Source organism: Uncinocarpus reesii, genomic scaffold (assembly GCF_000003515.1).
Source record: "Uncinocarpus reesii 1704 scaffold_1 genomic scaffold, whole genome shotgun sequence".
Classification (NCBI taxonomy): domain Eukaryota; kingdom Fungi; phylum Ascomycota; class Eurotiomycetes; order Onygenales; family Onygenaceae; genus Uncinocarpus; species Uncinocarpus reesii.
This window is the reverse complement of record NW_003052500.1, coordinates 1,327,561-1,346,796: the sequence shown is the minus strand read 5'-3', so window position 1 is coordinate 1,346,796 and position 19,236 is coordinate 1,327,561. Positions and strand designations below refer to the sequence as shown.

Genomic DNA, 19,236 nt, shown 5'->3' with positions numbered 1-19,236 from the left:
CTCCCACAATCACCCTTTAGCCCACATCAGTAGCGAAGCAAGCTTCAGGGCAATCCCATAGCCAAAGAGCTTGAAGCCCGTTGCATGCGCCATAGAAATGGCCCAGTGAGACGCTGCGATGGCATTCTGAGAACGGCTTATGCTGGATTTATCATAGTGTCCGACAGCCGCCTCTAAGGATTGAGGTTGACACAACTGTTCCGCAAGATCCCAGCCATCAAGGAGCGCCATATTAGCACCGTTGCCCGCAAACGGGCTCATGGCATGGTTACTGTCACCGATGAAAACCACGGGCAGGTCTGAGCAATGTGTATGCTGGAATGGTTGCTTGTCCATTGCGTTAAAAAGACGTAAAGTCGTTGGGTCCGTGGCTCGCACTAAGGTAGGAAACGGTTCGGTAAATGTGCTTCCGCGGTCCAAAACTTCCTCTAATAGATTGTCCAACTGTTCTTTTGGCATGGGAGGATTCAATTTTTCGCGCGGCTCCGAGGCCGTATAGCTTAGACTCCAAACCGCGCTCTTTGAGTCGATAGGGGAGACAAATAAGCCCGCACCATTCTTGCCACCAAGCACCAAGCCCCAGTCTTTATCTGCAGGCTTAGGGACTTGTCCTTCAGGGAATCTCGCTGTGCCAATAATCAAAACTGCACCAGCAAAGGAGAGCTTATCGTCTGGCCGCAAACAGGCTCGAATTTTGCTATTTGCCCCATCACAGGCAACCACTAGGTCGCACATCTCCGTTTCACCGTTTTCAAAATGAAGGCGAGCGCTGGTGTCGAGCTTGTCAACCTTGGTGCAGTGGGTTGACCAACGGACCGCTGCACTCTTGTTTTCAAGCACAGCATCCAATAAGACACGACGCAAAGCGTCTCTCGCAATCCGCATTCCCAGCTCAACCCTATCGGCGCCCGGTTTCGGTCCGCCAACCTCTAGGAGCCGATTCCAATCTGGATCCCACATGCCAAAACATCCGCGTTCTTCAGGAGGCACTGACCCTGTGAGCGAGGCGTTTAATGCGCGATCCAAGAGGTCCATCTTCTGAAGTGCCTGCATCCCACCCGCAAGCGTATCTCCACGAATCGAGATGGAGTAGCCCTCACGCCCGATAGCATCCTCAGGGTCTCGCTCGTATATGGTGATGTCGGGGAACTCATGACCCTGAGGCCACTGTTTGTGCACCGAGTGAACAAAAGCGAGACCCGAGATTCCTGCGCCGACAACAGCGATTTTCTTTCCAGAAAGTAAAAGTGAAGTCGAAGCTGATCCAGAGTCCATATTTGTACTGTAAGTAACTCAGTTATTTCATGCAATAGTCACTAGCTGAGTAGTTATGTGTAAGTAGGTGGTTTGAAAGGAACCCTGAGTCTTATCTTTTCAAAAAGATTTCTGTGGCAGTCCACAACTAGTTAGTTACCGTTTCCATTTATTGCGCTGCCTAAAAATCAACCTCATCATTTGATATCACGCAGCTCGTATTCCATCGGAGATGACGTTGGCGCGGTTCATCCAAGCCACAGTGAGAACTTCGGGACCTATTTTCAGCCACCCGCATGCTTACATAACTAACTAATGTCATACTGGTCAACCCCTGAGCGATGTTCAACACCCGCCGAAGAGGTTCATCGCTTCCTTCATTTCAAGCAGAGAAAAGTCTCACGGCGTATGAGCAATGTCTTCCTTTACTGAGACTCCGCCGCCTTCTGTGAGATTTGTTCTCCTCGATTTCCCGGCCCCCCATGTGTTACTGCTCACTATAAACCTGGAGAAACAAATGAACTCACTGCCAGTTGACGCAGTATGGGAGATGGACCGAGTCTGGAGATGGTTTGACGAGGAACCTCAATTGTAAGTCTTTTGTCGGATTTGCGCCTAAAAAGTCATATGGTATTAATGATTAATTTTAGACGTGTTGGGATTATTACAGGTGCTGGCAAAAAGGCCTTTTGTGCTGGGATGGACCTTAAGGGTGCGAATATGCGTTCCAATTCTTGATTGAACGTGCATCTCATCAGAGATTAGAACGCCAATCAGCATTTCTAAACGGCAATCCAAATATTCCGGGTCACAATCTCTATCCTGCTAACGGGTTTGCGGGAATGACTCGGCGTGTGGGCAAGAAGCCAATTATCACTGCCTGCAATGGCCATGCTCATGGCGGTGGTTTTGAAATTATCCTCAATAGCGACATTGTGCTTGCGTCTTCCAACGCGGATTTCCGCCTACCCGATGTTCTTCGCGGGACTGCGGCCCTAGAAGGAGGTTTTCCACGACTATGTCGGAATTTCACGCTACAGAGGGCCATGTGGCTTGCCTTAACCGCCCATACACTAACCGCTCAAGAAGCTTTAGACTGGGGGTTGGTTCAGAAAGTTGTTCCTCTTGAAAACCTGCTCCCTGAAACAATTGAGGTCGCGAAGTTGATCGCAGGTATGAGTCCGGATAGTGTCATCGTCAGCCGAGCAGGTATAAGACAGGCGTGGGAAACTAGCAGCGTTGATACTGCTGCTAGTTTGACGGTAGAAAAGTATGGTAGCTCCTTGTTCTTTGGGAATAACGCGAAGGAGGGAATGCTAGCTTTCAGGGAGAAAAGGGCTCCAAATTGGACTCCTTCTAAGCTCTAGATGTCTAAAGGTGATACCCAAACTATATATGCTAAACGCTGGAAGGATGTATTTTGATGTGCAATTAAGCTAGAGGATAGCCTTCGAATGTTACTTTCGGGCGCATACTTATTCCACTGAATGTTAGTAAAGTGCAGACCACTTGGATTTGCCATGATCCTTATCATCGTCATCGGAAAAAAGCCCCTTTCTTATTGCCATCAGAATCGCGGATCCGCAGTTTCGGTCCAGTTTGTCATGGCTTTAGCGGAGCCGAGGTTCAATGTTAGGCGCGGAACCCCAGACTTTAAGAGCTTCCCCACAGCATCGACGCTTAGCTCGGTTGATTCGAACATCGATATCAGGCCTGTGATGCATAAGTTACGGGATGGCTGTTGACCAATTCAGTGGATGTGAAAGTCAACAGCCCAGCCGCCAACAACATACCCAATCGTGATTCAAAACACCGGCTGTACAGATTTTCGCCCAAATTTCATCATCCAGTTCTGTTTTGAGATGCCTGCCCCAGCACCATTTGCCGAACCTTTGTGGTACTACCGCGACTCGTCGCCATACTACGATGACTCGCATAAGAAACTCCGCCAATTCACACGCGAATATGTTGAAAACGATTTGATGCCGTATGCTGAAGAGTGGGAGCGGAATGGGCATGTTCCCCCTGAAGTATGTACAAAATCATGATTCAGAAAAGCATACGGAGCAGGATGAACCCTTGGTCTAACTACCGGATGTGTAGGCGGTTAGAAAATATGTTGAGAAAGGCTTCGCCATTATCAAGCCCACGAAACGGGAATATATGGGTGGAATGACCATGCCGGCCGGGATTGAGCCGGAGAAATGGGATGTATTCCACAATCTCGTCGTCAATGATGAGCTGTCGAGGTATGTCGCTTGTTATGTCGTTTGGTCAAATTTACTGACTACATACAGAGTAGGCTTCTCCGGCGTGCTTTGGGGAATGAATGGCGGCAACGGCATTGGCTGCCCTCCCATCATGAATTTCGGAAACGAGCAACAACGGCAAAAGTATCTGCCAAGGGTGGCTCGCGGAGAAATTCGCTTCTGCTTGGGAATTACTGAACCCGATGGTCCGTATTTGCGTTTTCTATAGGTTGAAGGGGGAACTGATAACTAACGTTCTGGAGTCTGCAGCTGGATCTGACGTCTCAGGGATCAAGACCACTGCTAGAAGAGTTGGAGACAAGTACATCGTTAACGGAGCAAAGAAATGGATCACAAACGGCATCTTTGCCGATTACTGCACGGCTGCAGTTAGGACCGGCGGGCCTGGGCGTAAAGGCATATCTTTACTGATAATACCCCTGAACTCCAAGGGCGTCAGTCGGCGACAGATGTATAACTCTGGAGTCAACGCCAGTGGCTCAACGTTTCTTGAATTCGACGACGTCGAAGTGCCCGCAGAAAATCTCGTTGGAAAGGAAAACCATGGGTTCAAATATGTCATGTCCAGTATGTCATCCGTCTTCTCTTAAAGTATTTCCCCAAACTCATCATCAACCGCATAGACTTCAATCCCGAACGCCTCGGGATGGCAAGCTCTTGCATCCGTCTATCCCGCGTTTGCGTTGAAGATGCTTTCAACTACGCCATCACCCGCGAGACATTCGGCCAGCCGCTTATCAACAATCAGATTATCCGCGCCAAGTTAAGTAAATTTGGCCAACTCATCGAACCATGCCAGGCATTTATGGAACAGTTGGCTTATACTATCCAGTTGAATGCCAAAACTGGTAAAGAAGTTGACGTGGGAGGGATGACGGCTCTACTGAAAGTGATGAGTACCCGCTGCTTGGAAAAAGTGTGCCGCGAGGCGCAACAAATTCTGGGTGGAGCAGGGTATAACAAGGCAGGCAAGGGAGCGAGAATTGAGGCTATCAGTCGGGATGTGCGAGTATTTGTTGTGGGCGGTGGGAGTGAAGAGATTTTGAGGGACTTGGCCGTCAGACAGGAGATGAAATTCATGTTCGAAGTGCAACGTGCTAAGATGTAGTCGTGGCTCTAGTGGAAGGTTCGGGAGGGGGCCATGGCTTTAGCCTGGAGGTGTATAGTTCGTTATTTGAAGCAATGCAAAGAATTATCAACACAGGATAGTAAAATACATCATGATTCTCAACAAAACCTCATTCAAGACTGAGAATGAAAGCGCAATTCTACTTCAACGCCAGACGCCGCGTCGTATTTGGTATCCCATTAAATAATGTGTAGGGGACGGAGGCCGCAACAAGACGGTTATAAGTTGCGTACTCCACGCGAACTACTATCGTGCTAGTGCTTCCTGCTTAGAATACCGGTTCCGCTAATATCTCAGAGATTGCTCAGAGACGCAACTTGGTGCTCATCGTTTGGCGCAATACAAACTAACGGAATAGCCTTCCAAACATGCCCCTGGTAATATTGCCCGCAATGCCACCCGCAAAAGCGCTACTCGCAAACGTCGACGCCTGACTAAAACGATCACATCGAGAAAACGCCAAAGTATTGGTGATGGTCAAAATAAGTGCAATGGCTGCTCTGCTAGTTAGTCCACATATACCCGGGAAGACGCATGTGGGAAGTCTGCCATGTCCAACTCACCGACCAAGCTCAACCAGATGACGCTTTGAAGCCGAACAATGGCCAGAATCGCCAGTCCCACCCATAGTGCCGGAGTAGCATACAGACTAAGCCAGAAAAACCGCTTGTCCGTACCATTAATGGTGCGTGTGTTGGGGTCGGAGCTCTCGAAGACCCAGTGGGAATCGCCGGTGGAGGTATTTACTTCATTCCACCATCGAAGACCAACAAGGCGGCGACCAGCGATATTTTTGAGGTAATAGAAATCGGCAGAAAGAAGAAGTAAGGTGAATATGAAAACCAAGACACTGGAAGGAGAGGCACATCAGTTCCTTATTCACGAATGTAGTAGCAATCACGGATAGTCCCGGAGGTGCAAGTTGTCAGGATTGGCAACGTACAAATCATTAATGAAGAGGACGCCAAATAGGTACATGAGCAAGCTGCCTAAAAGTAAAAATACAAATGTTAGCTACTCTCTTTGTAAAAAGCTGTCTAGATAGTGCCGCTCGCTCCTCGCAAGGCAGCCAACACACCTATTCTGAAGCCGAGAAAGAGTAGTAAAGTGATGGGATGCGCACTAAGGCGCCAGTTAAGGTCGCCAGTCCGCGGCTGATCCATGATTAAGACCAAATCCGGTGGAATCTCTCCAAATGAACTTGAGCACTTGCTGATGTGGGATCATTGGGGTCAGCTCGCATCAATTCAATGGCTTGAGAACTGGTCACGTGAATCACCCGCTGTGCCTCTTGCGATCAGTGCTTTTCTCCTGATAATCCTCTACAGGCTTTGATCGGATCAATTCTCAAGATATAGAGCATGGCGCAAGGGAAATTACTTTATGTTCTGTGGTATTTCATATTCTGGCCTTGATATTGCTTTAATCTACAAACGGCAGACTCTTGAGCCTTCTATATTGTGCTAGTGTAGCCATGTTCGGGACCGTTCTGCTTCAACCCAGTGCCAGGTAGAAAGCAATGTCCAGAGTAGGTTCTGGCATTTGCTTGAGTGTTTGGCTGTTACACTGCAAACCTGATCCGTGCAGGGTACACTTCTCAAACGCTGGTCCATCCTTTTGAACACACTTGGGCTTGCGATTCTGCTGCTGGAATCTTCACCTTCCGCAGAGCCGCACCCCCATATATGGAGATACCCATGAGCCCTTTCGGGGTTATATTCTTTGGTGACAATTCCGGCCACGATAAGGCATTTGAATTTTCTATACTCGCTCAGAGTAGGCTCATTCCTGGGTAACGAGGCGGCGCACCAGAGATATCGCCAGCGGGAATCGAAATCGCTAGAAGTCTCGATTAGCTGGAGAATGCTGTTGTTCGATAGCCACTGCGTTGCGTCGGGTTGATGTCGGAGCTTGGGCATCAAACCCAGAATTGGTAGTTATAACTATCGGTTCAATTTCCACTTTTGAATCCAGATGGAGGCGGGCAGTTAGTCAAACGGAGGAGCCTGCCAACTATACCTGTTTGGAATTTTGGCCTCTTGGAAAATCATTTTCGACAAGCTGCCATCCACCTCAGTCCTCAGCTCGTCATTTCTGATGGAATTTGGCTTCGGGTCCCGGGATTCAACCTCGACGGAGAAATGATCATCCTTTCCGCCTACGAGCCGAGGGAAACTCTGAAGCCGAGCGGAATGACGTTTTGTAGCGGTGCTGGAGGTCGAACTGTTCGTCGCCAGTGAACAGTAGATGCCGATTGTTTGTATTGACTGTTCAGCTGGCTAGCAGACGGAGATTCTGAGCCGTGGGGGAATTTCTGGGTGCGAAACAGGTAGCAACAATGGCTGCAAACAACGTGCTCCGTAGGGCGCTCTTTTACGGTATGATCTTGCAAGACATAGCTCCCGTTCCTCTCTAGTTTTAAGGAAATTCACAGTCAAGCGAGCTAATTCGATATTGCAAAGTCCCCGGTTCAAACCGCCGCATGCTTGAGAAATCTCGCTCCATTGCTGTGGACTGTGTTGCCTACGATCTCGAGGATAGCGTAACGTTTTCCCAAAAAGATGAAGCTCGGAAGATGGTCAGGAACGAAATCGACCAAACAAAGCCGGATAGTATCCGGGAACAGTCTGTCCGGATTAACTCAGTAGGGAGTGGACTAGCAGAGAAAGATCTGGAGCAGATGGTGGGCAGAATCGAGACCACTTGAACCGATGTGGCCCGAGAGAGACTAACAGCTGCATCACGACCTACAGCTACAATCCCCAAACCTCTCTACAATCGTCGTCCCCAAAGTCGATTCAGCCTCCGACCTCCGTTTCGTCCATGACATGGTACACCACGCCCTCTCGACCGCCGCACCCTCCACACCCCGAACCCCAATCTCCATCCTCGCCCTCATCGAAAGCGCCAAATCCCTAACCAACCTCTCCGAAATCTGCACTGCCTCCCCTCTCCTCTCAGGTCTCATATTCGCCGCCGAAGACTTTGCCCTCGACCTCAACCTAACCCGCACCCCGTCCCTCTCTGAATTCCTCTACGCACGCTCCGCCATCGTCACCGCCGCCCGCGCACACAACATCCCCTCCGTGATCGACCTCGTCTGCACATCATACAGTTCACGCACGGCCGCAAACCCAGAGGATAAGCGCGCGGTTGATATCCTGAAAGCCGAGGCGCAGGGTGGCAAGAGGCTGGGCTTCAATGGGAAACAGTGTATCCACCCCACGCAGGTTCCGATAGTGCAGGATACGTTTAGTCCGGAGATGGAGGAGCTGCAGTGGGCGGTTAGAGTGTCGATTGCGGATGAGAAGGCTGCGCGGCAGGGGAGGGGGGCTTGGTCGTTGGGCGGGAAGATGATTGATGTTCCTGTGGCGGAGAAGGCGAGGGTGATTGTGAAGAAAGCGGTGGCTTGTGGAATGGATGTTGAGGCGGTTAAGAGGGAGTGGATCGACCAGGAGCCGGAGTAAATGAGCGGTTAGGCCATTCGCCTTTTTTTGGATGTCTTACTCTGGATTTATTCTCGATCCATCTGTCTCCCCCGAATTTATAGGTATGTATTTCACAACTTATATCCAGGAAACTTATGAATGTTACCAAAAGAGATATTGTATGTGTAGTCATTCTTTCTAGTTATAGACCAAAGATGTATTCTGAGTCTTATGCTAGCAATCTTTCAAGTGATGAGAAAAAAAAAAAAACCAAAAATTGTCCTCTAGTCATATCGCATCACACCCCATTAAGGGGTGCGGCAGCCCCGAGGATAGCGACTCGTCAAGGGTCCAGCTTCAATGTACTCTTAAAGATCGATCAAATCGAGTTCCATAGCGGATTTCAACGAGCGCTGGGGCATGTAGAGCAGTCGTCGGTTTTCGAGCCGCCCAAAAATCCCCCGGAGCTGAGACAAACGTTGTCTGATAGTCGGTAATTGGGAAGTTTCATTGTCATTCTTAACCTAGAAGAATGCCGAGTTACTTCTTGGAGTCCTCCCGCTTCAAAAGCTGTACCTTGCCTAGGGTAAGAACTGGCATTGAGCCCCCAGCTTTGCTCACATTTTCATCCCCCTGAGTATCTTTCTTGCTGTCTTCCGAGGGCACTTCTCCATTGGAGCTTGAAACTTGCCCACTCTTCTCGCTGCTTGTAGGATCAATACCAAGCACACCGCCCACATATCCGCCGCGCTCACTTGGCACATTGAATTCGCAGTACACATATCGCCATTCGTTTAGCCAATTCTTGACCGCCTTGCCAATTTTGTCTTTGCCATTCCTGCTGTGGTGCCCGGTGCCAGTGATAGCGTACAGAAGCTTGCGGCCTAGTTTTGCGTTCTCTTTCAGAGTATTTTCAAGATATTCAATCGCCTCCCCAGGATGAAGCCCGTGTAGGTCAACGTATATCTCCTGTTCAGCGTCAGTTTTTGAGTTTGTGTCAGCGCCCTCGTAAAGGTGGCGTGCAGCTTCGCGATAACACCGCCGCATCGCTTCGTTCTCAGCTTGGCCACGAAGTGACAGGGCCTTTGCGGCACGCGCATCATTGCGATTCCAAGCTTGCGCGGCACTACAATAAGGTCAGATATTGATGATATTGTTCGTTCGAGGGACAAAATGACGAGACCATACCTCTGGAGAAACTTGTTCCTGACGTTGCCGTGCGTAATCGCGTCTAGGCGAAATTTAAGATACTGCTGGTTCGCACTAGGGCCCGTTTCAAGCCATGGCAAATGCTTCGGGGTGGGAATGGATTGAGAAGCTGCGCTGTTCTCGCGGCCGTTGTTCACAGGCCGGGCTCCTTTAGAAGCGCCCTTCCGTTGGGATGGAGACATTCGAACCACGTCAGCCAGCGAACCGGATGAACCTTCCTTGTTGCCGCCACTGTCACGATTCTGGTTATGTCCACCTCGTTTCCCATGATGCTTTTTCCCTGATTTAGGGTTGAGTGATGAAAGGGTTGGAAATGCCTCGGGGTCGTCTACGGATAGAGCAGAGCCGCTAGAGTCGCGCTGTTGGTGCCGGCTCGTGGGTCGAGAATGTGGACGGGTCGATTGGTTCAAGAGAGCAGTCCTATTTCTAACATTCGAGGGCGAATGTCCGCGATGAGACTGGTTCCCGGCGTACATATATTGAGCAGCGTGCTTTTGGGGGTAGTAACTGGCCCATTGGTCGCCCATGGCAGGTTGTAAGGCTGGAAAGGCATCATAGTTATCTTGACCATAGGAAACTTGCTGTTGATGAGTTGACGGGCTACCAAACGTGGCGCCGGCGTCATTTCCAACGCTGAGGGACCCAACCAGTGTGGATGGATCGTGTGAAAAAGGGCAGACATCACCCGCAAGACAATTGCCCATGAGCCAGTACCTAGGCGCTAGTTAGTCGCGGAGTTGCGAATATAGATAGTTCGCGATTACTTACTTGCAAATATGATTGGTCAAATCATGGCTGAATCGACAGTCTGCTCGAAGGCACTGGCCGGTAGACAGCCAATATTTGCAGACAACGGGACTCCGGCTTTGGCCTGATGGAGTCAAAGGTCGCGTGTGCTCCATGGTCATAGACTTGCCAACCAAAATCTTACCTTCATTGTTGGAAGTGGCACTATTGTTCATGGTTTCTTGTTCAGTCAAGGCTGCGATTGTCGCACCAAGATCATACCCATTAGCCGCAAGGGCGGCCTCAATTTCGTCATTGGATCGTCTATCTCCCAAAACTGATCTTAGAATGTCGTATGGGCTCATATCAGCCGGCGCAACCCATTCTGGGGCGGCGCCGCTTAAGCCGGTTGACGACGCAGTGCTCTTCGCGTCGTCATTGACCAGCCAATCAACATTATCACTCCCAAGATCGCCATATTCCGGTATTGGAGTCCGCTCGGCAAACTCGTAAGCGTTGAGGTTAGGACTGTGGGGGATTGGCTGCGCGAAGGCCAGGCGGGGTGACGGACGTGGCGACGTGAACGGGGAGGCAGTCAAGGATCTAGGAGCACGAGGAAAGCCACCGCGTGGAACCGGGAATCCCGAAGGAACGGCGGGACTGTTGGACGGGGACGAAAGCGGAGTGGACGAGCGGGTTATCTGCCACGGCGCAGGCGAGGAGCGGCGGATGACCGTATGGCGAAGTGGGGGAGGGGATGCTCCGCCCTTCAGCGAGTTGCGATGGCGCCAGAGAATGTCCAACACAGCGTTCTCCAAGACTGTCCCGGTCAGAGCGGCTTTGTCGCGTAGGAATGCCTCCAACTTCTCAACCTTTTCTTCCTCGTCGACTTCGGCGTCATTGAGTATGGGCAAGCATGATTCAAAGACCTCCTCGGAAACCATGGCGGCAGTACAAAAGGAGTACTCCGTAGCCGTGCGCTGAACAGACAACTAGAAGGAGGGTAGCTAATGGGGGAGATTGGTACTGATTAGGATAACCAGCCGCTGCACATGGTGCAAATGCAAATCAAGACGTGGAAAGGGGTTCAAAAGGGAGTGGACGAGATCGCAGTGAATTGAACTGATGTGAAGATGAGCGGAATGTCCCCTGCTTGCAACTTACATGGTGATTACAACACAGAGTAAAGACACGCAAAGCACAGAGCTGAGAGACAGCGAAAGAGAGAACACAGAACAGTGATGCTCCCAGTCCCCGAACACCAGATGGAGCTTCTGGGGATGTGAAGCTGAAGCATCCAAGGTGTTTGGCCTGAAGAAAGGCTGGCTCCGCGGTCACACTCGGCTCCTAGAAGGGGCTGACAGGCGTCACGGTACGGTAAGCCAGCTGTGTATTGAGGTGATTAGCTGTGTATCTCTGTATGCGGCCTGTAATGGTTACAATGACGACAAGGAGCCTAGTGCGTGGTTCTTTGATGGGGGGTGAAATAACATCACCAACTCTCACTGTTGTTCTTGGCGGGCTGCTCATGTTATCTCATTGGGTCTGTTGTTCTTCATGACACTTCATTTTACATGGAACAGGTCTCTTTTCCTGCAGACGGTGATTGATATACACATCAATGCGAGGTGTTTTCAAACATCCTTGTTGGGGAGATGGCCAGACCTGTAGAGCGTAGCAAATTGACCAGGTAGATCATCCAGATCTATCAGCCGTGTAACTGCAGCAACTCCCAGAGCATGTCCATTCATCCATCCAATTCAGCCCAACAAGCAGGGAATCCCAGGCGCGCCTTGTCCAAAGACTGACAGTGCTCCGATTATTCGCCTGGACAGCACAGCCTTGACTGAACAGCCCCCACCAGCACATGTTCCTTGGTGTTCAGGCCAACCGCGGAATAAATGGCTGCGGAGCAAGGCATCCAGATTTTTAAAAATAGACCAAACTTTGCTGCACAAGAGACTGTCATGATTAAAGCTCAGACGGGGAAACTCAGCACTCTATCATCCAACTAACCATTTTGTTGCTTTGGGAACTGTTGATGCGCTTGGGAATTTGACACTGCATGCTTTTCACCAATTTCGGGCCGAATTCCTGGACATCAAACCGTCCAAGTTCCACGCTGCCGCTCATCCCGGAGGAACAGCCGCTCAACTCATCGGAGATTCCGTGCGAGAATAGCTCATACTACACCTCCATGCCCTGAAGAAAATCTTATACCAGCCCGCCCCAATCACCAGACCCGGCACCGTCCGGATCCTTTGCGATGACAACAAACAGCGACCTAGTCGCTGACGCGCGCCTTGCTTCACCTCCAATCCGAGATTCATCACTCTCCCCTTCTCTCTCGACCCGTCCGCTATGGAGCCGCCCACGTTCGAGCCTCAGTCGTGGCAGACGCACCTCATCCGCCTTTTCCGCGTCCATCAGCACCCGAGATAGAGCTATAAACCGCCTAGAAAGAACCTACAGTCGGCTCTACAAAATATGGATGCGGTTAACCATCTGGCAAAAGATAACGGCGGTCCTCGCGTGGCTGGCTCTATCGGCACTTGGTATTGGTTTCATGATTATTTCGGGCCATATCTTCAAATGGTTGGAACCCGTGGCGGCGGATTTTGAGAAATCGCCGCTGGTGTATTTTGTAGTCTGGATCTGTACCTTTGTTGTTTCTTTTCCGCCGCTGGTCGGCTGGTCAGCTATCGGGACAGTAGCAGGGTTTATCTTTGGCGTTTGGAAGGGGTATGTTCTTTTTCTTCCCCCGCAATGAGCGCTCCTGGTGCTATGATTTCAGCGCTGATGAATTGCTTTCCTTTAGCTGGACGGTCTTCGCTACCGCAACCGTCGTTGGTTCAATATGCTCTTTTATGCTATCCCGAACAATCCTTGCCAAATTCGTACATCGCCTGGTACAGCACGACAAGCGCTTCGCGGCTCTGGCATTGACGCTCAAATATGACGGCCTGAAACTTCTCTGCATGATCCGCCTCTGCCCATTGCCGTATTCGATATGCAACGGAGCCATTTCAACCTTTCCAACCGTGCAACCGCTCATGTACGGCCTTGCTACGGCCATCGTAACGCCAAGGCTATTGGTGCCTGTATTTATAGGAAGCAGGCTGCGCGTTCTCGCTCACAGCGGAGAAAAGATGGGTGCTGGTACCAAGGCGGTCAACATAATCAGCATAGTCATTGGTGTTTGCATTGGCATATTTACGGGGTGGTACATATATAAACGGTATGACTACGATCCATCCCCCATTCACTCTCTGATCTAACAGCCAATTTTCCCTTGTAGCACCCTCGCTCGCGCCGCTGAGCTTGAAGCCGAAGAGCGCGCTATCCTTGCTCAAGCCGGCGGGGATCCGTCACAGCTGCCCACTCCAGGCTCCTTTGTCGACAATCCGGACGAGTACACCGCTGCGTCCAACCTACTCGCACACGATATTGAAGCGCAACGTAACTTTCATGATGACAACGATGATATAACTGCCGACATAGACAATGACCACGTGGCGATAGACACCAGCGGCTATCGAGATGAATTCACAGACAATGATTCTGATGTTTTCGGCGCTGGTGATGGGGACGAAGGAACTGAAGAAACGTATAGTTTGCATCGGCATGTATAAAAGGATGCATGCACATGTTCGGGCTTTGGATATATTGGCGTGAGGTTGTACTTTCGGGTCATGTTTGAATGCATATATGCTTTTGTAGATTGGTGGGTTGGGACGGGCTCTTTACAGCCATAGTCCATCCCACGTTACTTGATTGAATGCAATATCTAGAACATATTTCCGTGTGTATTTACATTACAGCAGTGGCCACCCGGATCACTCACTGGCACATTCTAGCTAGATTGATTTGAAAAATATCGCATCAAATGCCGCCTTGTTCTGGTTGTTCACCAGTACATATAAGCCAGCAGCCTGAACTGCAGAAATATGAATATCCGCTATAGTTGCATGCTTGATTCAAAGTTATATCATCTCGTGTTTATTTTTGTTTGCCAATGCCAGTTCTACATGCCTAGATTGGATGCGGCATGTCTCCTAACCTCCAACCGGCAAATGCGCAATCTTTGCAGCACAGGGAATGAGAACTCGGATTCGCAATTCCGGCGATATCATTTTGTAACAGCACAAAAGACTGAGTTCTGACAGTCATTTTAACAATGTCGCCCAGATACCTGGAGCTTCCACGCGCTGTCGAGATTATTCATTGTGAGGACGCGTGAGAGGGAGCCTACACGACGTCACTTTTCGGGCGATTCCTGTTGCTTGTAGGAGGTTAGTGATACACGGACATATTCAATCTCGCAATTTACAAGCACAATCCGCGGGAACTAACCGAGATGGAAGGTAGCAGGACCGATCACTTTGCTGTCCAGGACATGCTGTTAGCATTCGAGCCATGATAAACGCCAATCCATCAACCAGTGACATGACTATTTTGCTGCGAAGGCTGCCACGAGAAAGATGCTCATCTCCCGCAATGCGCAGGAAGATTGAAGCAGGATTGTCGTCACGGGCATCTTATATCTGAAGTGACGGGTGGCAAACTTCCTGGTCAGTACTTTGATGCTCCAGCTCACCCTTGTTGGATTTTAATGGCTCGAATGGTTCAAACAAGAAGCCTAGATAGCAGTGGGATATTATCAGTTTTAAGAAACAATTGCTAGATTGCACTTTCACAGGCTGGGGCTGTGCATGGGGTTGAAGCGTGATGTCGCCATCGTGTAATCCTCACAAAGACATTGGGCGGCGGGCGAGGGTTTAGCTCCCACTGGAGGGATTGATATGCTGCCAGCCGCCTCCCAGGTGTCCCGAAAATCGACCTGCACTAGACTCGACTCTCCATGACATGCCCTATGTCTTTGATGCATCGCTGCGGATGCGACGTTTTTGGTGCAGTTGAGGGTTGAGGTTGGATGAACGGCGTCAGTCTGAAATGTACGCCGAGAACCGGGGCGACGAGGGATCTTGAGCCAGACAGGCGATGGCGGTTCGAAGTCACGGCTTCACGAATGGATGTGCTCCAGCAGGGGTAATTCCGATGAAGATTGAATGCAATTGTCTGAATGCAGAGTTCGAGATTGAATAGATATTGATTGCGGGTGAAAATCTCTTTTCCCATTCTGGTGTCGACCCTCTGAATAGGGACTGTGTTAATATAACAAACGCAAGTGGCATTCCACCCCTCAATCGCATGGACAATGATATTCTCCATTTTGCTTCTCAGAAAGATTGGACTGCTTACTTTCATCTTAGCCGTTGCGAGAAAAGACCCCTTTCCAGCATATCGAAGCGTTTGACCAGACTCCATCTAGGAATCACTACACAGCGACCTGCGAAACCCCTATCTGCGAAAATGGCAGGATTAGTTGAAATCTGATATTGATTGCCACAAAGGGAAGAGCAGAGTGAAAATAATTAACTGCCCTTAACGGATTTCTCTTTTGGCTGTTGGGTCTTGCATCCTGGCGGTTTACACCCCGAAGATCACCAATATCAGATTCGCCATGGTTGGCATAGACGGGAATACATTATCCAATGCCGAGAGCTCTTTAGAGCCGGTCAAGAGTGTGGAATCGGAGACGTGTTCGATGAAGAATGAATCGGATATCAAGTCAGACGACGATGCATCTGGATGCGGTGTCTCCCGCTCGCCGACTGCCCTGACGGAAATCGCTGCTTCCAATTCAAACGACGGGAAAGAAGAGTCATCGGCCGTGAACAGTGATACATGTGAACGGAATGTGGACATCGGGCCCGGCTTCCATCAACTTTCCGCATACCAACTTCCTCTGTCGAAACTAGGAGACGATAGTTCCCAGGGTTCCAGCGACGTCTCAAAGCATTCAAGGCTTTTTAGCGGTCATGACACTCCAAGCGGGTCGGCAACTTCAACGTCTTTGGTCTCGTCATTTGGCCTTGAAAAATCAATGACACCTAGTGCTCAGTTGAATCAGATGCTCAACACTCCACCTGCCACCGTCTCCGCCAGCGCATCGTCGGCCTCCCGCAAATATCAAAAAGAGCCCCTATTCCATCACAATAGCCAAGCTCGCCCACGATCGTCGATTCCCCCTCGAATGTTGGCGTCCGTCTATGCCCAACAATGCGTTGCTGCAGCCTATTCCTCTCGACTCAACCCCTACGCGCTCCATAAAGGTGAACAGGAGATTCTACAAGATTATCTTTGCCACCTCCATGTCACTACATATCTTAATATCCGGAATGGTATTCTTAGGCTGTGGACACGAAACCCTATGCTCAGCGTTACGGAAGAAGAAGCGCTTGGCTGTGCGAAAGACTGGCGATGGATGAATCTTGCTGCTGTTGCTTACGACTGGCTTGTGCGCAATGGCTATATCAATTTCGGCTGTATTGACACCCTCAAAAACCCGAACCCTCCTAAACGAGGTCGCAGGAAAGAGGGTCCAACAATCGTTATAATAGGGGCTGGTATGGCCGGGTTGGGGTGTGCTAGGCAACTGCAAGGCCTATTCGAACACTACGAGGGTGATACAATGCCACCAAAAATTATCGTATTAGAAGGTCGTAAGCGAATTGGTGGTCGCATATACTCACACCCGCTACAATCCTTGAAATCGGACACTTTACCGCCCGGATCTCGATCTACCGCAGAGATGGGGGCCCAGATTGTTGTCGGTTTTGACCATGGAAATCCTTTAGATCCTATCATTCGCTCGCAGCTGGCATTGCGATGCCACCTCCTACGTGATATTTCCACGATTTACGACACTGACGGCTATCCCGTCGATGAACTGCAAGATTCGATGGTGGAAAAGCTCTATAATGACGTTCTCAACCGCTCTGGGATGTATCGTCATAAAACAGTCATAAACAAAACTGCTGAGGGCGACCGAGAGCTGATTCATTCCGGGCGAGATGCTGTTCTCGATGACGGGATCACAATCAGACAATATGAAGATGCCGCTGCGTCCGGAACTGTAGATTTGCTCCTACCAGCCAAACGACTTCGACGGGGTGTTGGCCACCGAACTGCAGACATTAAACCAGTAGCCGGCCCTCAGTTATCCGATTTCGAAACGGCCGGCGGAAACGCTGCCGCCCTTTCGTATCAAGCCATGGGATGGAAATTGCGTGAAGGTATTTCCAGTACGGACACGCTGTCACTAGACGAAATTGCCGACCTATCAGAGAATCAGACATTGGGCACAGTTATGGATGATGCAATTCGCCAATGCCAAAAACTCCTTCCACTGACACCAAAAGATATGAGATTGCTAAACTGGCATTATGCCAACCTCGAGTATGCCAATGCTGCAAATCTAGGAAAGCTTAGCCTGGCTGGATGGGATCAAGATATGGGCAATGAATTCGAAGGTGAACATGCACAGATTGTTGGCGGATACCAACAAGTTCCAAGAGGCCTGTGGTCGTATCCGTCAAAACTCGACGTGCGCACCAACAAGGTAGTCACGAAAATCTCCTACAAGGCTAATAAGTCATCCAATAACAAGGCACGAGTTTACCTTGACGATGGTGAGGTGGTTACTGCAGACAAGGTCATACTTACAGTTCCCCTGGGTGTGCTAAAACGCCAGTCCATCACGTTTACACCACCTTTACCGACCTGGAAAACCGATGCCATTGATCGCTTGGGATTTGGGGTCATGAACAAGGTCATTCTTGTGTTTGAAAAGCCGTTTTGGGACGTTGACAGAGACATGATCGGTCTCCTGCGCGAGCCAGCGGTTCCCGACAGCCTATCTCAGGAGGACTATGCTGCTGGTCGGGGCAAGTTCTATTTGTTCTGGAATTGCATGAAGACAAGCGGACTACCTATGCTTATTGCTCTAATGGCTGGGGATTCAGCACACCATGCCGAAAATGTCCCCGATTCCGAGATTCTATACGAGGTCACATCTCAGCTCCGAAACATTTTCAAAGGCGCTGCTGTGCCAGATCCTCTAGAGACTATTATCACGCGTTGGGGACAAGATAGGTTTGCGTGTGGCAGTTATTCTTACGTCGCTGCAAAAGCATTACCCGGAGATTATGATTTGATGGCTAAATCTATTGGAAATTTATACTTTGCTGGCGAGGCGACATGTGGCACTCATCCTGCTACCGTACACGGTGCCTATCTATCTGGATTACGGGCGGCAAAAGAGGTCATGGAATCGATAATTGGACCAGTTAAAGTGCCGACACCTCTGGTACCGCCTAGGAGCAAAGCATCGCCCGCCGTCACGCCCATAACACCACCAACACTTGCTCGCCAGCCAACAGTAATAAACTCCAAAAAGAGAAAAGAGCCTCCATTGGGGTCATCTTCCTTGACAGCCCAAAATATAGCTCCTACAGTCATCGACCAAACAGACCACTTGAAGGCCAACGTGCCTTTCGAAGAAACATATGAAAGAGCTATGTGGGATGCCATCATCGCAGAGTTGGGTCCTGCAGAGCCGCAACCACACAAACAACCCTTGAACCCATTTTTACTATATCAGAAGGACTATTGGTTCGTTTGTAAAGATCAATGCGATGACGCTCGTCGCCGCAGCTCAGGTAACCCCGAGGCCAAAGCTCCCCGTGATGAAATCCGGCAAGCACTTGGGAAAATGTGGCGTGATGCGCCCGCGAATATCAAGCAGCCGTATCTCACTCAAATTGAGGCCAATCGTGTATCCAATAAAGAGAACCTGGCTAAATGGAAAGAGAAGATTACAGAGTGGGAGAGACGGACCTATGAGGTCAAGGACCAGTGGTGTGCGGCGAATCCGTATGATGCATTTGTCGAGAAGGTGAAAAAGCTGCTTGACGACGGCGGGAGCCGAAAAATCAGAAAACTCAACTGATGCGACGAATCTCATTTTTGTTAGATATTTGCATGCTCGTGGGATGATTGCATGGGTGGTGGCATGGCTCTTAGCGATCATTTTTACATTTGCCTGGAATATTAATTGTCGCTCGATGGCTGAGGCGATGGTTATGCATTCTTGTTTTATTTACTTGAGCTACCAACCAAGTCTTACTTTATTTTTCAAAATATGCATGTCTTGACGTCGTTGTATTTAACTGTCCCCTATTATTAGGTCCCTTTGGTCAATACTCGATTAGTTATGCCTCGCTCCACCGCTTCTCATCAAAAGAAACAGCAGCCGGGCTCCAACATGCTCCGTTTTGCGTACGGAGTATAGAGTACTCTATACCCAGCCAAATCT

At 49.8% G+C, this 19,236-nt stretch overlaps 8 protein-coding genes across 8 annotated transcripts; 5 read left to right on the top strand and 3 right to left on the bottom strand.

Moving 5' to 3' along the window:
• Positions 1 to 9: 9 nt before the first annotated feature.
• UREG_00641 (uncharacterized protein) lies at positions 10 to 1,275 on the bottom strand (the record flags this gene model as incomplete). Its single annotated transcript, XM_002541081.1, has 1 exon — positions 10 to 1,275. The coding sequence occupies one exon, from the start codon at positions 1,273 to 1,275 to the stop codon at positions 10 to 12; it is 1,266 nt and encodes a 421-aa protein (XP_002541127.1).
• A 394-nt stretch (positions 1,276 to 1,669) lies between these two features.
• UREG_00640 (uncharacterized protein) lies at positions 1,670 to 2,621 on the top strand (the record flags this gene model as incomplete). The annotated part of the gene is made up of 3 exons (XM_002541080.1): positions 1,670 to 1,845; positions 1,905 to 1,966; positions 2,020 to 2,621. The coding sequence occupies 3 exons, from the start codon at positions 1,670 to 1,672 to the stop codon at positions 2,619 to 2,621; spliced, it is 840 nt and encodes a 279-aa protein (XP_002541126.1).
• A 495-nt stretch (positions 2,622 to 3,116) lies between these two features.
• UREG_00639 (uncharacterized protein) lies at positions 3,117 to 4,632 on the top strand (the record flags this gene model as incomplete). The annotated part of the gene is made up of 5 exons (XM_002541079.1): positions 3,117 to 3,284; positions 3,358 to 3,503; positions 3,552 to 3,709; positions 3,774 to 4,091; positions 4,148 to 4,632. 5 exons carry the CDS (start codon positions 3,117 to 3,119, stop codon positions 4,630 to 4,632), a joined length of 1,275 nt encoding a protein of 424 aa, XP_002541125.1.
• A 367-nt stretch (positions 4,633 to 4,999) lies between these two features.
• On the bottom strand, positions 5,000 to 5,816 carry UREG_00638 (uncharacterized protein; the record flags this gene model as incomplete). The annotated part of the gene is made up of 4 exons (XM_002541078.1): positions 5,000 to 5,148; positions 5,217 to 5,503; positions 5,597 to 5,642; positions 5,732 to 5,816. 4 exons carry the CDS (start codon positions 5,814 to 5,816, stop codon positions 5,000 to 5,002), a joined length of 567 nt encoding a protein of 188 aa, XP_002541124.1.
• A 1,175-nt stretch (positions 5,817 to 6,991) lies between these two features.
• On the top strand, positions 6,992 to 8,120 carry UREG_00637 (uncharacterized protein; the record flags this gene model as incomplete). Its single annotated transcript, XM_002541077.1, has 3 exons — positions 6,992 to 7,031; positions 7,116 to 7,336; positions 7,407 to 8,120. The coding sequence occupies 3 exons, from the start codon at positions 6,992 to 6,994 to the stop codon at positions 8,118 to 8,120; spliced, it is 975 nt and encodes a 324-aa protein (XP_002541123.1).
• A 329-nt stretch (positions 8,121 to 8,449) lies between these two features.
• Positions 8,450 to 10,960, bottom strand: UREG_00636 (uncharacterized protein; the record flags this gene model as incomplete). The annotated part of the gene is made up of 5 exons (XM_002541076.1): positions 8,450 to 8,605; positions 8,658 to 9,207; positions 9,270 to 10,004; positions 10,059 to 10,161; positions 10,222 to 10,960. The coding sequence occupies 5 exons, from the start codon at positions 10,958 to 10,960 to the stop codon at positions 8,450 to 8,452; spliced, it is 2,283 nt and encodes a 760-aa protein (XP_002541122.1).
• A 1,322-nt stretch (positions 10,961 to 12,282) lies between these two features.
• On the top strand, positions 12,283 to 13,794 carry UREG_00635 (uncharacterized protein; the record flags this gene model as incomplete). Its single annotated transcript, XM_002541075.1, has 4 exons — positions 12,283 to 12,758; positions 12,835 to 13,254; positions 13,315 to 13,623; positions 13,737 to 13,794. The coding sequence occupies 4 exons, from the start codon at positions 12,283 to 12,285 to the stop codon at positions 13,792 to 13,794; spliced, it is 1,263 nt and encodes a 420-aa protein (XP_002541121.1).
• A 1,746-nt stretch (positions 13,795 to 15,540) lies between these two features.
• UREG_00634 (uncharacterized protein) lies at positions 15,541 to 18,870 on the top strand (the record flags this gene model as incomplete). Its single annotated transcript, XM_002541074.1, has 1 exon — positions 15,541 to 18,870. One exon carries the CDS (start codon positions 15,541 to 15,543, stop codon positions 18,868 to 18,870), a length of 3,330 nt encoding a protein of 1,109 aa, XP_002541120.1.
• Positions 18,871 to 19,236: the final 366 nt, after the last annotated feature.